The 21,928-nt window shown below is 39.7% G+C and overlaps 2 protein-coding genes across 2 annotated transcripts in view; one reads left to right on the top strand and one right to left on the bottom strand.

Moving 5' to 3' along the window:
• The window catches only part of LOC311037651 (uncharacterized protein), a 51,261-nt gene that overhangs the window by 26,454 nt on the left and 2,879 nt on the right, over positions 1 to 21,928 (top strand). The window lies entirely within an intron of this gene.
• Positions 19,018 to 20,667, bottom strand: LOC311064259 (tRNA pseudouridine synthase Pus10-like; the record flags this gene model as incomplete). Its single annotated transcript, XM_084084093.1, has 1 exon — positions 19,018 to 20,667. The coding sequence occupies one exon, from the start codon at positions 20,665 to 20,667 to the stop codon at positions 19,018 to 19,020; it is 1,650 nt and encodes a 549-aa protein (XP_083940219.1).

The following is a 21,928-nucleotide window of genomic DNA, read 5'->3' on the forward strand; positions in this document are numbered from 1 at the left end:
GTTACATCATGTCGAGGTAACTACACAACCCAGACCTCTACCAAAGTGGTCTTGCCCTTTAACAAAGGATGTGTTAGTGTTTATAAGACACTGTTCCCACTTTAGACCAGGTAGATGCACAAAGTGTTCATAAATGCATTATTAACGATTTGTTGATGTTTATAATACACTGTTTAAATCTTAATAAATATGTAAATAAGGATTTGTTAATGTTTATAAGAGACTGTTCCCACTTTAGACCAGAAAGCTGCAAAAAGTGTTAATTAATGCAGTATTAACGATTTGTTGATGTTTATAAGACACTGTTTAAATGTTAATAAATATGTAACTAAGGATTGGATAATGTTTACCACACTGTTCCCACTTTAGACCAGGTAGCTGCAAAAAGTGTTAATAAATGCATTATTAACGATTTGTTGATGTTTATAAGACACTTCTTAAATGTTAATAAGTACTTAAGTAAGGATTTGTTAATGTTTATAAGACACTGTTCCCACTTTAAACGAACGTCCTGGTAACTAACATTAATTAACAGTTAATAAACAACTTATAAGACACTTCTTAAATGTTAATAAATACGTAATTAAGGATTTGTTAATGTTTATAAGACACTGTTCCCACTTTAAACAAACGTCCTGGTAACTAACATTAATTAACAGTTAATAAACAACTTATAAGACACTTCTTAAATGTTAATAAATACGTAAGTAAGGATTTGTTAATGTTTATAAGACACTGTTCCCACTTTAAACGAACGTCCTGGTAACTAACATTAATTAACAGTTAATAAACAACTTATAAGACACTTCTTAAATGTTAATAAATACGTAAGTAAGGATTTGTTAATGTTTATAAGACACTGTTCCCACTTTAAACGAACGTCCTGGTAACTAACATTAATTAACAGTTAATAAACAACTCATTAATGCCTTATTAACATTTAATTAACATATTATAAGTTGTTAATTTATTGTCAATAAGTGTCGTGTTAATAGTATTTATAAGTCTTTATAAACGTTTATAGACACAGAATAAAGTTAATAACGATCTCATAAGCTGCTTATTAACAGTTAATAAATATTTCACAAGTTGTCTATTATTTGTTAAGGACGTTCAGTGCTTTATAAACGTTTATAAACACATAATAAAGGTTAATAACTAACTTACAAGTTGTTTATTAACTGTTAATAAGTATTTAATAAGTTGTCTATATGTTGTTAATTAATGTTTGTTAATAGCACGTTAGATTCTTTATAAACGTTAATAAACACATAATAAAGTTAATAACTACCTTATAAGTAGTTTATTAACTGTTAATAAGTACTTAAATAGTTGTTTATTAACTGTTAATTAATGTTTGTTAATAGCACGTTAAATACTTTATAAATGTTTATAAACACATAATAAAGTTAATAACTACCTTATAAGTAGTTTATTAACTGTTAATAAGTACTTAAATAGTTGTTTATTAACTGTTAATTAATGTTTGTTAATAGCACGTTAGATTCTTTATAAACGTTAATAAACACATAATAAAGTTAATAACTACCTTATAAGTAGTTTATTAACTGTTAATAAGTACTTAAATAGTTGTTTATTAACTGTTAATTAATGTTTGTTAATAGCACGTTAAATACTTTATAAATGTTTATAAACACATAATAAAGTTAATAACTACCTTATAAGTAGTTTATTAACTGTTAATAAGTACTTAAATAGTTGTTTATTAACTGTTAATTAATGTTTGTTAATAGCACGTTAAATTCTTTATAAACGTTTATAAATACATAATGAAGTTAATAACTACCTTATAAGTTGTTTATTAACTGTTAATAAGTAGATAATAAGTTGTTTATTAACTGTTAATTGATGTTTGTTAATAGCACGTTAAATTATTTATAAACTGTTATAAACATATTATAAAGTTAATAACTACCTTATAAGTTGTTTATTAACTCTTAATAAGTAGTTAATAAGTTGTTTATTAACTGTTAATTAATGCTTGTTACCAGGACGTTCGTTTAAAGTGCTACCGACTTTTGATATGTTATTACTATCATATTTATGAAAAAAAAAAGTTGAAAGAGGTTTTTTTGCAAATAGTTTCCATTGACTAATAACTGCACCGATCTGCGTGAAACTTTGCACGGACACTGCAAGAGTGGTCAGGTAACGTGTGTTCTCTATCGTATCGAGACTATCTCTCCACCCAACATATTTCATATGTATGGGGAATGACCCCACCTTGCATAAAACGTGGATATTTCTTTAACACATTGGCTGCCATGGACGCAGATCTGCGTTCTTTTGCGCAAAAGACCGCACGCTGCCAAGAACGCAGATCTGCGTTCTTTCCAAAAAAAAAACTTTTCAAAATAAAAGTTTTTATTTTATTTTATTCTATTTTATTTTTTTTATTTGACCCAAAGACCAAGGAGATATGATTTTCCAAAGATTTAGACTCCCATCCACTTCCTTGTAACTTAAAACTTAAAAATTCTGTATCTCGGCTCCTGAGTAATTTTTTTTTTCATTGAAAAAGTCTGGCAGTCTACTGTAGAAAAAAAAAAAAAAAGATGGCAGCCGATAAGACACACCAGTCCTACTGGCACGCCCACCCAGCCCTATATAAGGCCCAGGTGTGCGTGATTACACTGGTTTTACTTTGATTGACACCGCTGACGAGCGACATCGAGGTGGAGAGATACAGTAGTCTCTTCACTCAGAGAACAAAGGTTACAACATAACCGAACGTTCTCTCTACTATGTGCCGAGTGAGTAGTGGTTAAAACCTTGTTGCGCGTGAAAATGCCATGGATTCATATACGTAAAATGAAACTTGTCCTGTGGTCCAGCAGCTACTCTGGGGGAAACGGCAGTCATAGGCACACATGAGTACAAGACTTGTACAAATCCCCCCCCCTCCCCCAAGAAGGCTTGCACAGTTGATATGAGAGAGAGAGAGAGAGAGAGAGAGAGAGAGAGAGAGGCTGGGTTCATGAGCTCCGGCACCTAATCATTTACAAATTAAGCACTGACTAATATCAAACAAAAACATATATTACATTGCAAAGTTTGAGGTGCAAACACTACTTCTATTACACACCAGTGATATGTTTGATAAAGTTATTGCATGTCAACAGAATGAGGACATGTCATTTCCAACAAAGCCACACTTCAAAACCATAACCGGTTGTTGTGGTTTTGAATGCATGTGACAAATACACAGTAGCCACAATCTCCATTTTGCAGCACTTTAATGTTATCTGAAGTTACTTCAATGTGTTCCAAACACAGGATCCAGTAATTAACAGTTCTAGATACATAAGCTACTATCAGTCAGTGAGGAACATTATTTGTATTAATTTTGTAGGCCTAGGCCTCATGCATGTAGCTGGTTCCTGATTCAGAGACTGAGTGATGTTTCTGTGCCCTGAAATGACATAAAACATGGCTACGATGACACAAAAAAAAGACTCAACAAAGCTGCTGCTTTTCATGTCACAAAAATAAACTTTAGCAGGAAATTGAGACTGTCAGAAGAAAATGTTTCATCTTTCACCTGATCTCTCTGAATCGTGAAATTGATTGTTTGTGCTGTGTGTTTAGAATATGATGTTTGTTTAGCACAGATAGTGTATAATTACAGTAATTGATATTTGAATATGGCTGTAGGACAGCCTACTGTGCTACATATCTGACTTTGTTTACTTGTTATATTTGTTTTAAATGGATAATTTGAGGAGCTCATATCAAACAATACATGCATACTTTTTTGCTGCACTTAACAATTATTTGTTACAGTCAAACCTTTGTCTATTATTCAAGTTTATTGTGGGCTGTCTCTTTTGTTTGTGAAAAGTCTCACAGTGGTTGCAGAGAAGGGGGAGGGGGAGGGGTGGGTTTGGTTGACTGTGGTACCATAGTGTGCCTTCCAACGAAGAAGTGAAACCTAGTCCCATAACCTCTCCGGACAGAATTTGAAGCTCGTTGTCATCATGACAAATTTCTATTTCTACTGTTTGCTTTCTGGTGAGTGACCTCTGCTTGTTTTCATCTGTGTACTGTACGCGTACACAGTACGTGTGTGTGTGTGTGTGTGTGTGTGTGTGTGTGTGTGTGTGTGTGTGTGTGTGTGTGTGTGTGTGTGTGTGTGTGTGTGTGTGTGTGTGTGTGTGTGTGTGTGTGACTGGGTTACAGTATGTAGTCTGTGATATAATTTAATGTATGATTGAAAATGACAAATTTTGGAACAGACACAGTACTCAAAGTCCTATTGCCAACTAATGCTGGTGTACTAACCTCCTATCCAAAAGACAGAGGTACTGTATCATTGTCATTTAACTGTGCATATATAGTCCCACTACTGATGGCTTGCTTTTACCAATGCAAACGGTATCAACACTTCTATTGCACACCAGTGATATGTTTGATGAAGTTGTTGAAACTATAACCAGTTGTTGTGGTTTTGCAGTAAAGAATAGACAGTTGGTACAAGCTCCACAAGCTCAGACAGGCTACCAGCCTATTTAGTAGCACTTTAATGTTATCTGGAGTTCATCATTCAATGTTCCAAACACAGGATCCAGTAATTAACAGATCTTAAGATACATACAATACTATCAGTATCAGGACCATTATATGTATTCATTTTGTGCCAGTGGTCATTTTTTATAAGTATGTCTAACTCTATGCAAATGTAAAGTGAAACTTAACTTTGTAATGCTTCAAAATGTGTGCTTCCTAGAGTCTGAGTCTAAAACTTCTCGGAGTATGAATTGATGGTGACCATGATGCAACCGAGACATGAAATGATGCTAACAAGGAACCTGTGTGCATGTGCGACCGTGTGAAGTATGTGGCAGAGCGGTCAGAGGAAGAGGGTGGAGTTTAATAAGAGAGAGGAAAAAAAAGAGAGAAAGTCCATTGTAAAGACATCTAGACCTTTGTTAGTATGCAGAAGTCACAAATCCTCTCCAGCCAGAACGGGACAAGTCACCTGCAGCTCGTTGTCATCATGAGAAATTTCTACATTTACTGTTTGCTTTCTGGTGAGTGACCTCTGCTTGTTTTCATCATGTGTCTCTCTGCCTGTGTGGTTGTTGTGTAGAGCATCAAGAATTATTCTGCAAAAATACACTCCTCACATCGTGTTGCCAGTTAATAAGTTGTGTGTCATACTGATGAGCTGTTTCCTTGCTTACCTCTTGTACTGTAGTGTGGAGTATTATGGAGACAACACCTCTCAGCATAACTGGTCATGTTGGGGGTGATGTGAATTTCACCTGCTCAGGCTGGGATGTCTGGACTTCCACTGATTATCCAAAGTACCTCTGTAAAAATCCATGCAGCACGAAGACATCAGATGAAGACATCATTCGCAGTGACAGAATTCGTTTGACAAACTTGGGAACATACTTATTTGTATCCATTACTAAACTCAGGAAGTCAGACTCTGCAACATACATATGTGGAATAGATAGACCTCTCATCATTGGAGATTCATACATAGAAGTGCATCTTAATGTTAAAGACGGTAAGTCTGTGCTTCAGTAATGAACTGCACATCATGTTTATACTGTAAGTTATGTGTTCTGTATTTTTAACCTCACTGTATCTTCCAGCTCCCGTTACAACAGCTAAGATGACCACTCCTGTTACAACAGCTGAGATGACCACTCCCGCGTCTACACCTCAACATCCTGTTTCTACAACCATCTCCGTCGTATCCACAACAACCATGCTTCATGAATCCTCGTCTTTAGGTGCTGGTAAGTAGTCTGTTTACTACAATAAGTTAACAATACAGCAGATAGTCAAAGAGAGTCACTTGTTTAGTGGTGCTATGACAGGCTACTTTACGTTTTGGACTAAAACTATGGAAAAAAGCTATTTAAAAAAATATCCCCTGCATTCCTTCAGTCACGACGCATCTCCCCATATAGCCCACGTCCATTTCCTTCTAACTATTTTCCACCATTTTGCGTTTTCTTCAGAACACATTTTTCTCTACTTCTCTGGAATCATGTGATAGACATTTTTCATATTCCCTTCTGATTGGCTATGATTGCCTTCCAAAGTTTGCAGGGGGCATATTTTACAAAGAAAGAAAAACAAACTAGATAAAGTGCTCCTCAGAGCACAGATCTCCGCCAGGTCAGGTACGTTATTGTGGCCTCCTGGTGGCGCTATAATAGGCCAATGTGAAAAGGGTGCCATTTATTCTTAGGCCTTTCACGGCAATCGGACACTGCATTCATGATTTGAGGCATTTTGTTCCGAAAATGTGTTTTGCTAAATTAGACCTGCTGGTGGCGCTATAACTGGCCAACGTGAAAAGGGTGGCATTTCTTCCTCGGTCTAGAGGGAATGTGCGTGTGAAATTTCACGGAAATCGCAAGCTGCGTTCATGATTTGAGGCATTTTGTTCAAAACATACCAATCCTGCAAACTTTGGAAGCCAACCGTAGCCAGTGAGGATGGAATATGGGAAATCGGACAGATCCGTGTTGATCACATGACTATAGAGTAATATCAAAAAATGGGTTTTGCACAAATTGGCCTCCTGGTGGCGCTATAACAGGCCCATCAGAATCAGAATCAGGTTTATTGTCACATCACAGGTTTATAAGGTAAAAAAGTGGGTGAAATTCGTTTTTGTACAACACTCCCATCGCAACGTTAAATTCCGTAGAAAGAAGAGTGGGGAGAGAGAAAAAGAAGAGGGGTAGGGGGTTAAGTGGGAAGGAGATCAACAGAGAACAATAGAAGGCCAAAAACAAGTTATCTACATTTACAAAGTACCTGAGATAAGAGACAAACTAAGCCCATGTGAAAAATGTGGGGCAGAGGTTCTGAATTGGCATCCAGGGAGTGTGTGTGCACAGTTTCGCAACGACCAGGCCAAGAGAGATTCGCAACGACCAGGTGCCGGAGATTAGCTGCTAACGGACGGACGGGCGTACGGATGTATGGACAGACGGACAGGGTGCAAAACATACTCTCTCGCCATGCCTTTCGGCCTGGTGGAGACAAAAAAGCAAAAAAGCTTCTCTGTGTGTGTGGGTGTGTGTGTGTGTGTGTGTGTGTGTGTGTGTGTGTGTGTGTGTGTGTGTGTGTGTGTGTGTGTGTGTGTGTGTGTGTGTGTGTGTGTGTGTGTGTGTGTGTGTGTGTGCGTGCGTGCGTACGTTATCCTTATGTATGCCATTTAAGTCGGCCGTCGTCGGTATGATGCGGTTGGAATTATTAATTCAAAATTGTGGTGCAGCCAAATATAATAGACTATTTGACACTCCCGATGTGAACAAGTGATATAACTGCAAGATGCAAGACAGTAACACTTTGTATCTGACAGAGCATTTAGTTAGTAAAATAGCATACAAAGCGAGCAGAATGCACACCGCAGCAGAGCGGCAGTAAAGAGGAAACTGTGGTTGTGCCTTCTAAAGCATTTGTTCTCAAACCTTTTTGTGCCAAGGACCCCCAAAATGATATGTATTTTGCTGTGGACCCCCATCTGAAAATGTTTTGTGCCAGGGACCCCCAGAAGAGGAGAAAATATATAGGCTACATATTTATTCAACATTTTAACACTTTTAACACATTCAACACTTTCAAGGTTTTTCACAAATCATCAAAAATAGCAGACATACAAGCTTGCAAGGCGGCACAAAGTGGCACAAAGATCCTCTGCCCCAAATCTTTCACATGGGCCTGTTATAGCGCCACCAGGAGGCCGTTTTGTGCAAAACCCATATTACTCCTACAGATATTATCCAAATGTCATGCAAATCGGTACACAATATCTCTATAGTCATGTGATCAACACGGATCTGTCCGATTTCCCATATTCTATCCTGATTGGCTAAGGTTGGCTTCCAAAGTTTGCAGGATTGGTCCGTTTTGAACAAAAAGCCTCAAACTGTGCACGCAGCTTGCGATTTCCGTGAAATTTCACATGCACATTCCCACTAGGCCGAGGAAGAAATGCCACCCTTTTCACATTGGCCTGTTATAGTGCCAGCAGCAGGTCTAATTTAGCAAAACACATTTTTGGAACAAAATGCCTCAAATCATGAATGCAGTGTCTGATTGCCGTGAAAGGCCTAAGAATAAATGGCACGGTTGGCACCCGCCTTTTCACATTGGCCTATTATAGCGCCACCAGGAGGCCAGAATAACGTACCTGACCTGGCGGAGACCTGTGCTCTGAGGAGCACTTTTTCTAGTTATGTATTATTTCACCCAACCGAAACTTCTATTATTTTGTATGACCCAAATCCACCCGCTCCTCTGATAACTACACAGTCCACAGATATAAACTGAAATGTGTGCATTTCTTGTATGTATGCATGTATGTATATCATGCTGTCTGCAAATGTGTCCATCCACCAAAGGCTGTTGCTGTAACGCAATGAGGTACACTTCTAGGTTTGCTTGTCGGTTTCACTGTTGCATTAGCAGTGACAGTGGTGGCTCTACTGATGCTCTGCATAAAGAGAACCAGGAAACCACAAGGTGAGTCACATATCTCCCTCAGCCAGAAATAAAATATTATCAGTTAGATGAACATGTGTTCATCTACATGTTTTGTATATATTTTCCAGTGGCTGTCCTCAGGAACCCTACTGAAGATGATGGAAAGGTGAGTGTTATGACAGTGTACTGTCTTACGACACTTCTCATTAGTGTGGTTGCCCAACAGGGCAACCAGACTATAGTACTCTACACACTTTATTTCTTTATAGATAAACTTTTTTGTGACCGCATCTCCTCCCACAGTTTTTATCCCCCAATGTTGTGCCATATGTCAAAATGACCGTCTAAATCGGGAATCGTGCGCGTGTATAGGGCTAAGAGAATGGTTGAATAGTTTAATTGATATTAATTTATTAGTGCCATTAAATGTCCCCATCCACTTTAATGGAAAAGTGAAAAAACTCAAATTCAAGTATTTTTTTCTCAAAAACCGTAAGAGCTAGAGTTATCAGATTTGGAGGGAAAATTCATAATATTGTCCGAAATTATTGAAAAAAATATCACACCATTCGGCCTGATGGTGGCGCTATAACAGCCCCCTTTACGTTTTGGCCCGTAACTCTTGAACCGTAGGTCCGAAAATCAAAATTTCTTTTCACCTGGATTCCTTGGGTCACTACGCATCTCCCCATATAGGCCACGCCCATTTGCGTCAGGATAGATTTTTTGATATTGATTTATTTCTGCATTAAATTTCCCCATCCACTTTAATGGGAATTGCAAAAACTCCCATTCAAGTATTTTTTTCTCGGAAACCGTAAGGGCTACAGTTACAAAACTTGGAGGGGAGGTTAATAGTTTTTTGAAAAATTATTAAAAAAATAATCACACCAGTCGGCCACATGGTGGCGCTATAACAGCCCCCTTTACCTTTTGGCCTATAACTCTTGAACCGTAGGTCGTAAAATCAAAATTTATTTTTCCCTGGATTCCTTGGGTCACGACGCATCTTCCCATATAGGCCACGCCCATTTGCGTCGGGATAGATTTTCCGCCATTTTGAATTTTCTTCAAAACACACTTTTTGCTCCTTTTCCTTCAATTTTTTTCCAAATCTCACACAAATCGGTACACGTGATCTATGGACCCATGCGATAAACCTATCCAAGCGGAATTTTGATAGTCCGTACCGTCCGTCCGTAAATGGCTTCCAAAGTTAGCGGGAGGGGCCCGTTTGACCAAAAATGCCATAAATCACGAACAAAACGTCCGCTCAATCCCAAATTTGAATCACATGTCGAGGGTGGTATACTAAACCAATCCCCAAAAGCATTTCTACTTTGATCCATAGGGGGCGCCACGAATGCTCGAAATGTAACCGTTTGATGCAAAAACATGATTTTTGGGGGATCAATCCTCTCAAAATGAAACGCAGGCGATCTCAGGAGTGACGTGACGATGTAATTGGCGCAGTCTCCGACGGTATTCCTCCCGGCGTATTACTGGAGTCCCGACCGCGTCGGCGCAACCACACTCTGCAATTTCCCCGGAATTGCGACGCGTCTAGTTAGTGTGGTTGCCCAACAGGGCAACCAGACTATATATTGTTATTGATAAACTGAGATAAACAATACTTCAAACCGCTATTTCTCCCACAGTTTTTATCCCACAATGTTGTGCCATATGTCAAAATGACCGTCTAAATCGGGAATCGTGCGCGTGTATAGGGCTAAGAGATTGGTTCAATAGTTTAATTGATATTAATTTATTAGTGCCATTAAATGTCCCCATCCGCTTTAATGGAAAAGTGAAAAAACTCAAATTCAAGTATTTTTTTCTCAGAAACCGTAAGAGCTAGAGTTATCAGATTTGGAGGGATAATTCATAATATTGTCCGAAATTATTGAAAAAAATATCACACCATTCGGCCTCATGGTGGCGCTATAACAGCCCCCTTTACGTTTTGGCCTGTAACTCTTAAACCGTAGGTCCGAAAATCAAAATTTCTTTTCACCTGGATTCCTTGGGTCACTACGCATCTCCCCATATAGGCCACGCCCATTTGCGTCAGGATAGATTTTTTGATATTGATTTATTTCTGCATTAAATTTCCCCATCCACTTTAATGGGAATTGCAAAAACTCCCATTCAAGTACTTTTTTCTCGGAAACCGTAAGGGCTACAGTTACAAGATTTGGAGGGGAGGTTAATAGTTTTTTGCAAAATTATTATGAAAAGAATCACACCAGTCGGCCACATGGTGGCGCTATAACAGCCCACTTTACCTTTTGGCCTATAACTCTTGAACCGTAGGTCGTAAAATCAAAATGTATTTTTCCCTAGATTCCTTGGGTCATTACGCAGCTTCCCATATAGGCCACGCCCATTTGCGTCAGGATAGATTTTCCGCCATTTTTAATTTTCTTCAAAACACACTTTTTGCTCCTTTTCCTACAATTTTTTCCCAAATCTCACACAAATCGGTACACGTGATCTATGGACCCCTGCGATAAACCTGTCCAAACGACATTATGATAGTCCGACCGGCGTCGGCGCAACCACACTTTGCAATTTCCCCGGAATTGCGACGCGTCTAGTTTCTTTCTTTATAGATAAACTTTTTTGTGACCGCATCTCCTCCCACAGTTTTTATCCCCCAATGTTGTGCCATATGTCAAAATGACCGTCTAAATCGGGAATCGTGCGCGTGTATAGGGCTAAGAGATTGGTTGAATAGTTTAATTGATATTAATTTATTAGTGCCATTAAATGTCCCCATCCGCTTTAATGGAAAAGTGAAAAAACTCAAATTCAAGTATTTTTTTCTCAGAAACCGTAATAGCTAGAGTTATCAGATTTGGAGGGATAATTCATAATATTGTCCGAAATTATTGAAAAAAATATCACACCATTCGGCCTCATGGTGGCGCTATAACAGCCCCCTTTACGTTTTGGCCTGTAACTCTTGAACCGTAGGTCCGAAAATCAAAATTTCTTTTCACCTGGATTCCTTGGGTCACTACGCATCTCCCCATATAGGCCACGCCCATTTGCGTCAGGATAGATTTTTTGATATTGATTTATTTCTGCATTAAATTTCCCCATCCACTTTAATGGGAATTGCAAAAACTCCCATTCAAGTATTTTTTTCTCGGAAACCGTAAGGGCTACAGTTACAAGATTTGGAGGGGAGGTTAATAGTTTTTTGCAAAATTATTATGAAAAGAATCACACCAGTCGGCCACATGGTGGCGCTATAACAGCCCACTTTACCTTTTGGCCTATAACTCTTGAACCGTAGGTCGTAAAATCAAAATTTCTTTTTCCCTGGATTCCTTGGGTCATTACGCATCTCCCCATATAGGCCACGCCCATTTGCGTCAGGATAGATTTTCCGCCATTTTGAATTTTCTTCAAAACACACTTTTTGCTCCTTTTCCTACAATTTTTTTCCAAATCTCACACAAATCGGTACACATGATCTCTGAGCCCATGCGGTAAACATATCCAAACGGCATTTTCATAGTCCTTACCGTTCGTCCGTAAATGGCTTCCAAAGTTAGCGGGAGGGGCCCGTTTGACCAAAAATGCCAGAAATCACGAACGAAACGTCCGGTCAATCCCAAATTCAAATCACATGTCGAGGGTGGTTTACTCAACAAATTCCCAAAAGCATTTCCACTTTGACCCATAGGGGGCGCCACAAATGCGCAAAATGTAACCGTTTGATGCAAAAACATTATTTCGGGGTGGATCGATCCTTTCAAAATGAAACGCAAGCGATCTCATGACAGACGTGACAATGTAATTGGCGCAGCCTCCGACGTTATTCCTCCCGGCCTATTCCTCGAGTCCCAGCGGCCGCGACCCGCGACCGGCGTCGGCGCAACCACACTCTGCAATTTCCCCGGAATTGCGACGCGTCTAGTTGTACATTGTTTTTGTTTATGTTGTTTAGTCTCTGCGCTCTCTTGGTCAAATCTCTGTTGAAAATGGTTGACATGGTAAATCTCAAGGTGACTTCCTGATTAAATGAAGGTTAAATCAAACTCTGACCGGGCCTAAACCATGCAGTCTGTTTCTGGTGGATATTGTGGTGGAATAAAAAACTTAATGAAAAAAACATTCTACCAAAAATACTTGTCTAAAAAACTGTTTCAAAGTACAAAAGAAATGTATCAAGGGCTGTTTATGAACAGGGGAGAAGCAGAAAGGCAACCGTTCTCTCATACAGGTATAAGTCCTCTGCAAAACGTATACATTTCTTGGAGTTTCAGTGAAGTGGCCTCTAAAATATACAGAGCTGATCAGTTTTGGGTTGGCTACAAGGCGAATGGGGCACAGGGTCATTGTTTAGGTGATGGCGAGTTTCCTGAGGAAGCGATAAGTTTCACGTTTATGCATTAACAATTATAGATACAATGTAATGTAATAAATGTAATGACAGCTTCAAGTGCCTAAAGAGATTTAGTGCAAGATTTGTTCATATTTTTACAGCTTTTGACATCAACATGTTACACATGTTTAATTCAAAGTACGGATGTCACCATACAAATGGACACAGAAACAACATGAACAATGGACAACTTAAAAAAAAGATTAAATCATATATTTTGTTTTACTCTACAGATATTCTCATTGCAACAAGACACACTCGCTACAATATGTGGTCTTGCTTAGTGATTCGTACCGAGCTGGGATGGAATCCCACTCTCCCACTCAGAAAACCGACACACAACCCACTGTGCCAATAGAGCTGAGCTCGATTGGCAGAGCTGGGTCGGGTCTTGTCCGGGGCACTATACACTTAAACTGTCTTCAAACACTGGTTTGCACTTTCAACATTAGGCAAGACCACTTTGGTAGAGGTTTGGGTTGTGTAGTTACATTGCCATGATCTAACTCTAAGGTGGACAAGAAATAAAAAATAATTGCTCCATTGATTAGAAATTGATCATTCAAAATATGCTCCTCATTGACTTACATTGTACAGTAAAACAGCTCTCAAAGTCGCTCTTTTAGCATGTAAAAGAACGTAAATAAAGTTGATTCAGACAATATAGAACATCATCAAACCCAGTACTGTTTGTTTTTTTGAAAAAAATGTTAACTTACTGTTGATTTTGCTATTTTTATTAGAAAGAAAACCCGGACCGGATCGGCGGATCCGGATCCGGATCTTAAAATAGTAAAATCAGCAGGAAGTTGACATTTTTATTAAAAAATTAAACAGTACTGGGTTTGGTGATGTTCTATATTGTCTGAATCAGCTTTGATTGTGTTCGTTTACGGGCTAAAAGAGTGACTTTGAGAGCTGTTTCAGTGTACAATGTAAGTCAATGAGGAGCATATTTTGAATTATCAATTTCGAATCAATGGAGCAATTATTTTTCATTTCTTGTCCACCTTTGGAGTTACATCATGGCAAGGAAACTATACAACCCAAACCTCTACCAAAGTGGTCTTGCCCTTTAAGACAACATTAGCCTTGGCTAATGCATTTAAAATAATGAATGTTTGCTCCTAAATGCAAACAATATGGGATTTGTCAAAGTGTACAGTAAGTATATGAGTTTGTTCGTATGATCCAAAGAGATGTCACAATTGTGCTAACATGTATTTATGTGTAGATGGCAAAAGCAATGCATGTGTTTGCTTTTACTATTCCATTCCCTCTTTTTACCAGGTGCTCGAAGAGCGCCTGAGTCTACATACAGTCAGACTAATCATCATCATTCGACACCTAGTTGACACCTAGTCGACACCTATTCATCATTGGCTGTCATGGCTGTCCTTCACTCCTTTAAGCCAATGGGGACACTTCCCCGTCGGCCCGTCCTTTAAGCCAATGGGGAGACGGCCCGTCCTCCGCAGTAACCGCCCTCCGCTCCCCTCATTCACACTGGAACAGTTGCAGACAGTGCAAGTTGCACTGCTGCCTCAGGGAATTAGTTAGCCTAAATGCTAGCGTGCTTCATTAGACCTAGTTTGGCTATTAAGTTATTATTTGGCCATGTTCACACTGACTTCAATCTTCGCTTTTGTTGGGAAGACCCGTATGGTGTCTAAAAATGTTTATATAAAAAAACATTATTAGCGTTTACCGTCGCATATTCGAAAAACAAGTAATCAGGTCTATGAAAACAATCACACACAGACACACGCACACACACACACACACACACACACGCACACGCACACGCACACACACACACACACACACATACAGCACCTGGTAGAATATGACTTTTGTCATTTCGTTCTTGTTTTATTTGGTTCACATTTGTCTCACAGCAGAACAGATCTGGGAAAGTATTATTTGTTTATCTCATACTGTATGAATCTGTCTTATCTCTTTCTTTCAACGTTTTGAAACAGATTGTATTTGTTTATAAGTATGACATACTCCCTCTGCCTCTTCCTAGACAAATGAAGAAACAAGAGGTGAAGACCAATCAACAGAGAGCCCCTCTCTCATCATGTCTCATGCCTCCATGACTATCAACAAGACCACTGTTGATCCAAACTCCAACATCTATGCTAATGTTAATGTTTACGTCAACCAGGATCCTTCAGATCCAATTTACGTTACTGCATACTGAGTCACTGTTGATTTGCATACAAACCAACATACCAAAATGTCTCAACTGGTGCAATCAGTCAATTTCTGATAACGATTTCTATTTGATGGCACCTCTATCTAAAGGCCTTAAAGAAACAGTCTGGACACTTACATTTGTGTTCCTCAGTAAAGCCATTGTCACAGAACAAATATTGCCAAATGCAGATATACTCTAAATATCAGTTATTTATAGAGCCACCCACCAGTGGAACTCATTATCTGTAAATATTAAACAAGTCAGAAGCAAATTAAAAACATCTCTCAAACGGATATTAATAAGAGAGAGACCACACAACTGGAACGATTAACATGTTTGTACATGATGTTTAACCTATGTTCCTATATTATCATGTAATTATCATTGGCATTTTAATAGTTTAACTTAGTTTTAGAGTCTAAACCTACAACAACTGACACGCGTCAGTCTCAACTTTAGACTGACGAGTGTGCAGTGTCAGTTGTTGTTTGTATGTACAGTATATTGTATGTTGTTTTATTTTGTGTCGTTTTATGTGGACCCCAGGAAGACTAGTGACCACGGCAGCGGAAGATAATGGGGATCTGAATAAAGAATAAAACATAAATATAGCAAGTATTGACAATTGTAATCAATATTGGCAACTGCAGTAGATATCTTGCTCACATCACAGTGTACCAAGCTCAGCCTAGCCATCTGGCCTGCAACCCTTTGGTTTGTGTCCCACATAATGCCTGATTATTATGCATACAATTATCATAATTACTGGGCAAAGTTTTGTGAAAGTTGGGCAGTGTGCCTTGAAACGGGAGGCAGGTAACATGCCAGCCAATTGGGGCGCAGTAGTGCATGTGCAAAAAGTGTATACACTGAAAAGTGTATACACTGTGTTGGCAATGCATGTGGAGGTCAGATGGTTAAGTCATGGAAAGGTCCTTGATTGCTTTATGGAAATGCTACCGGCTTTTCGGAACAAAAAGGCCAGATGCGATTTACTGGAACCCCCGCATCAGTTTCCCAGTTTGCTTCCTTGTGTTTCCTGTTTCATTTCTTATTAAAAATGCTTGAATTTGGACTGCTCCGCCTCTGCCTCTGTGTTTCTGCACTTAGGTCCTATCTCACACCTAGACACGTTTCACTCAATCTGAAACTTCAGGGGAAACATAATATTCTGCTGACAATGCGGAAGGATGTACAGTAGCCATGTTTGAAACTAAACAGAGCCTGTTTGAGCAGCAGCTCAAGAGATTTCTCACACGTTCCTATTCTACAGTCCAGTCTAAAGTGTCTCAACCAAAAAGGTTGATTTTCACCCACTTCCTTACCATGTCTAACAGAGTTTAACCCTTTAAAGGGATATTTCACTTAAAAAAAAACTTTGGGTCATTTTATCGTCTACTCAGGCTTTTGTGAGCCCCCAGACAGTTTTTAAGTTGCTTGATTCAGTATTTAGATATTTGATATTCATTTTATCAGACACGCCCCTTTCCTATACAAACCCATTACAACTTCAAACTCCATTTTTAAAATATTAGATTAATCAAAAACACCCGTCCTTGGTTCTGGTGACTCACCCTGCCCTCCTAATACGTGAGGGGGGCCCTGTTTTTTCAATTACTTTTTTCATTTATTTTATTCTATTTTTGTATTCTATTTTTTTTTTTTTTTTTTTTTCCCCAAAAAATATAAAAAATATATGAAAAAAGTTAGCTAAAAATAGAGTTTGAAGTTATAATGGGTTTGTATAGGAAGGGGGCGGGTCTGATAAAATTAATATCAAATATCTTAATACTGAATTAAGCAACTTGAAAACTGTCTGGGGGGCTCACAAAAGCCTGAGTAGACAATAAAATGCCCCAAAGTTTTTTTGAAAGTGAAATATCCCTTTAAGACCGAGAACGCAGATTTCTTTGGCTATTCAAAAATAGCAGATATACAAGCTCATAGCAAAGAACATAATGTTGCGATAATCAGTGGTTCTCAAACTTTTTTCATGTCAAGGACCCCCAAAATGATATGAATTTTGGCCACAGACCCCCATCTCAAAATATTTTGTTCCAGGTGCCGCGCTATGAGCTTATAGATCTGCTATTTTTTAATAGCCCAAATACATCTTAAAATGACACAGATGCGTTCTCGGTCTGAAAGGGTTAAAGAGGAATTTTGGAGTTCACGAAGCTGCCGCTGGCATTCACAGAGAATCCATTTGCGTGTGACGTGCGAGCCACTTCACTGTCAGTCACGCCTGCGTTTGGAGTCGAGAGGGCTTTGTTGGAGGAGCAACTCATAGAACTGCAGCACAACAGCATCCACACAGCAAGAAGCAAGCAGGAGTGAACTGACACATTCTGGATGTCCTGTGTTGTGAAGGACACTGTGCTCTGAATTAACCCATTAAGGCCTGAAGCCGATTCTACAAATGTCTTCTTAATCCCAACAGTATTCTGGAAAAAACGTATGTTTCTATATCAGCGGTGCTCAAACTTTTTCATGTCAAGACCCCCCAAAATTATATGTATTTGGCCGCCAACCCCCACCTCAAAATAATTTGTTCCAGGGACCCCCGAAGCAAAGTTTTGAGTTAAAATGTTCACTTTAAAACAATATCTATTCAAAGATTTGCACATATTTTCACGATTTTTAAAAAATAGCAGATTTACAAGCTCGTAGCGCGGCACTCGGTGCCGCGCTATGAGCTTGTATATCTGGTATTTTTGAATAGCCAAAGTGTAAAATAATGCTTTTTAGCTCAAATCAAAAAGTGACACAGATGCGTTCCAGCACTTAATGGGTTAAATACGTGCAGAAAATCCTGACCTGCATTGGATTATCTCTCATTTTTTGCCATAGAATTTTTTTGAATCAGAACAACATTCCAGTCTAACAAACAGACAATGAGCAGACTTTCTCAGAGCAGCTACCACCACCGAGTAATGCCCAGATCTGAAAAGAATGCAGACTCACTGAATAGTTTATTCACCCACACACATTTTTCTTTTTAGTCAAAATGATATTTGCTTTCATCTTCAATGGTGCTTTGTGATGCATAAAAATGAAAAGGAAGGCATCATTTTATCTACCCAAATAATTTACCAGTATTGTATGTCCTATCTTATTAAAATAACCCCACTATATTCAATGATGCCTTGGGGTGCATAAAAAAAGCCTTGTTAGTCAAAGCCTTATACCCATAAAATATTTTCTTTTTACTCAAATTATGCTTAATTTAATATTCCATGATGCTTTGGGGTGCAATATATAATAAGCCAACTACACATATGTTGTAGTTTTATTAATTGTTTAATAGATTACTTGTTTGGTTTTAATCTAATTGTTTTCATATTTCATGACACACTGGAAAGCATTGAAAGCAATATAAATTAGTTTTGTCTCATCGCATTCCTTGTTGTTTAAATGTGGCCCGCTTGACCTCTGAAGTTGAATACCTCTGAGCCGCAGTAGTGTTAATATTACACTTGTCAAAGTTTCAAGTTAAATTCTCAACTTTAATTACACGATTATGAATAAACCCATTTTGGCCACAGGAAGGAGCCACGGCAATAGCAATTGTTTTCTTTTCAATTTGGTTATATTTTGTGCAATAGCATTATTTATATTAGAGGCATATATTTCTAGATACGGTCTGGTTTATGTGACTACAGATCATTCAGGGCAGTCTCCAAAACCCCAAACACAAAGTGAAGTTAACAAATAAAAAGCAGTTTGTAAATGCAGGTTCAACCGTTTTGCATAAAAAAATGTAACAACCTACTGTATGCTTTTTGAAAGTTGCAAAGGCTTTCAAATACATGTTTGGATTTACGTTATACTAGGCCAGTGCCCGTTAGGAACGATGCCAGCTAACGCATGTCCGAGTACCTATTGTACCCGTTGTACCCGTCATAGACATGTCTGCTTGTTTCTCTCACTGATGGTAGGATCACTCTGGTATGGCAGGTGGCCAGTCCACATCAACAGACTCGACATCCAGCTCCAGGATGTCCACGTCCGTCTTCAGCAGCTGACAGAGGTTAGGCGTGGTACGACCAAAATCACCATGGACAAACTCCTTGATGTAAGTCCCAGCCTGGGTTTTGAGCCCCAGGTAAAAGTGGTGTGGGTCCACAACGCGGGCGTTCATATTGTGGATCGTACGTTTCCGGACTGCCAGCGTCCGGCGATGCAGCACCCTCAGAGGAGTCTTCTGGTTTATCGTCAGCTCTTTGATATCGTCGATAAACGTGACGTCCTCTTTCAGTAGGGGTTTCTGGCTCCAGACAAGAGCTGTATACGATTTAGTTTTCTCTTCTTCGCCCTCCTTCATATGAGCTATGGCCTCTCTGGACACAATCTGTAGATGTCTCACTCTGATTTTGTCCGAAGACTTGTTGATGGTCTCCTGTAGCCACTTCACTTCCTGTTTGGTCAACCTGATGCGATGAGGATTTACCAGCTCCATTGCAAACGGACGACCATTTCCAAGAGTCCTGACGTCAACATCTTCTCTTCCCGATGAGGAGAAATTGATGCCTTTGGCTCTGAATGTGCTAACAAGAGGCGCAGCGATGAGCTCCTCCACTGAGGACTCCATTTTCCTCTCTCCATCGATCAGCCATGGGGTCTGAGGCAGGCTGCGACAGAACTTGTTGTACCTGCCAGCCACAAAGAGAGACGCGTGAACACACTGGATCTCCTGCGTGGTACACTTGGTTGTGGGCCGTGTAGGTGGACATGGGTAGTTTGAGGTGAACCGGTCATCAGGTATATTGTCCAGGGCTTTGACTACTGCCATTTTCGTGTAAAGGGACTCCTTGTTCTTGCCTGGTTTGAAGACATCTGGACACGTTGTGGAAAGGAAGTGGCAGTCTGCGTCTGTCTCAGGGTGGGTGAAACTGATGTTGACCTCAAGTGCACTCTGAAAGAACGCCGCCATCTTGGTGACCATGGTGACACCTCCAAGTTCCCTGTCGATGTGGCTCTGCACGATCCACTTAAAGGCCTCCTTCACCAGGATGACGTCATCCTTGTCTAGGGTCATCAACTTGCCTCTCACTTCCCTTTTCACATGGAGCCAGCAGGAATTCTCTCTGACACGTAGCTGAGCGGGGAGAGAGACAGACAGCATCATGCTGTCACACTCATAGTTCCCTGTCTTCACTGCCTTCACAATCTTCATGGCACTAGTTTTGTCACTGAACTGTGGTAGAATGCCCAAGCATACTGCGCACACACATGACTCCTTGGCTTTTAGGCTGACTTGGTCTGTTGCCTTGAAAACCACATCACCAGAGCCACCCTCTGGTCTGTTATCAGAGAGCTTCATTCTTTTACTTGCCGGGTGTTCAGCGGGCTCCGGTACCGATGAACCTTGGGCGTTGTTTCCATCTGTGGGTTCTGGTACGGACGTACGTTGGGAGTTGTTCACTGCGTCACTTATGAAAGCTTGGAGTTCTTTCACTGTGTCCTCGTAGGGCGTCTGGTAGGCACCCGGCACGCCCACACAGCAGAATCGGAGCACACAGTGTGCACAGCATCCGGCTGACAACAGTTTCTGGATTATAGGTTTGTCTTTCTCCTTCAGGGGCAGCATGGTACAATCTTAAAAATATTATTATTATTGTTATTTTATAACTAAAGCCTAGTTTTCTTCATCCGCACCATAGAGATCTGCGCATAGTCAGAGTACTTAGTGCAGTCCCGTTATCATAGAACTTGGAGTCAGTCTTTGACGTCATGCGTTTGGAGCGCATGCTGCTTCCATTACGCAAAACCTGTTGTACCTGGTGTCAGAATATAGTGCAATACACATGATCATACATAGTATTTGGAGGCCTCCATATGATGTCAGTACTATGACATCATATTCCATATATGGGCATACGAGGGACACAAACAGACAGACAGACACACAGAGTGACAGATATGGAGATTTGCAGATTTATTGATACATAATACCTCACACCTACATTGCACCGCCGATCTGACCGATCATGCCCATATCTCTGTATCTCTGTATCTGTCAGTCCATGTCCCTTTTATGCCCGTATATGGAGATAGCTGATGTCATCAGTATATGCCCATATATGGGCATGCCCCCTTTTGTGCCCATATATGGAGCTGACTGATTTGTTTGCACCTGATAACATGACGACACATTGAGGTTAGACACTCCATATTCACACACACACACGCACGTACGCACGCACGCACGCACGCACGCACGCACGCACACACACACGCACACACACACACACACACACACACACACACACACACACACACACACACCAACGCAACATATACCCTAAGGACATGAAACATTTTCTTCACACAGTTGTCAACATAAGCTTTTAATTGCAGTAAAATCGAACAGAAAATAACTTATATAGCAAATTTTGAGGTGCAAACACTTCTTCTATTACACAACAGTGATATGTTTGATAAAGTTGTTGCATAACAACGGAATGAGGAAATGTCATTTCCAAGAATTACAACAAAGCCTCGCTTCAAAACCATAACCGGTTGTTGTGGTTTTGAATGTATGTGACACATAGACAGTAGGCACAAGCTCCATTTTGCAACACCAACTCAGACAGGCTACCAGCCTATTTAGTAGCACTTTAATGTTTTCTGAAGTTCTTCATTCAATGTGTTCCGAACACAGGGTCCAGTAATTAACTGATACTGTCAGTCAGTGAGGAACATGATTTGTATTCATTTTGTAAACTAGGCCTCATGATGTTGGTGGTTCCTGTGTCATCGACTGAGTGAGGTTTCTGTGCCCTGAGATGAAATAAAACATGGCTACAATGACTCAAAAAAGACTCAACGAAGCTGCGGAAAGCCATGAG

This window comes from Gymnoscopelus microlampas, assembly GCF_963454915.1.
Source record: "Gymnoscopelus microlampas genome assembly, chromosome: 2".
NCBI lineage: Eukaryota > Metazoa > Chordata > Actinopteri > Myctophiformes > Myctophidae > Gymnoscopelus > Gymnoscopelus microlampas.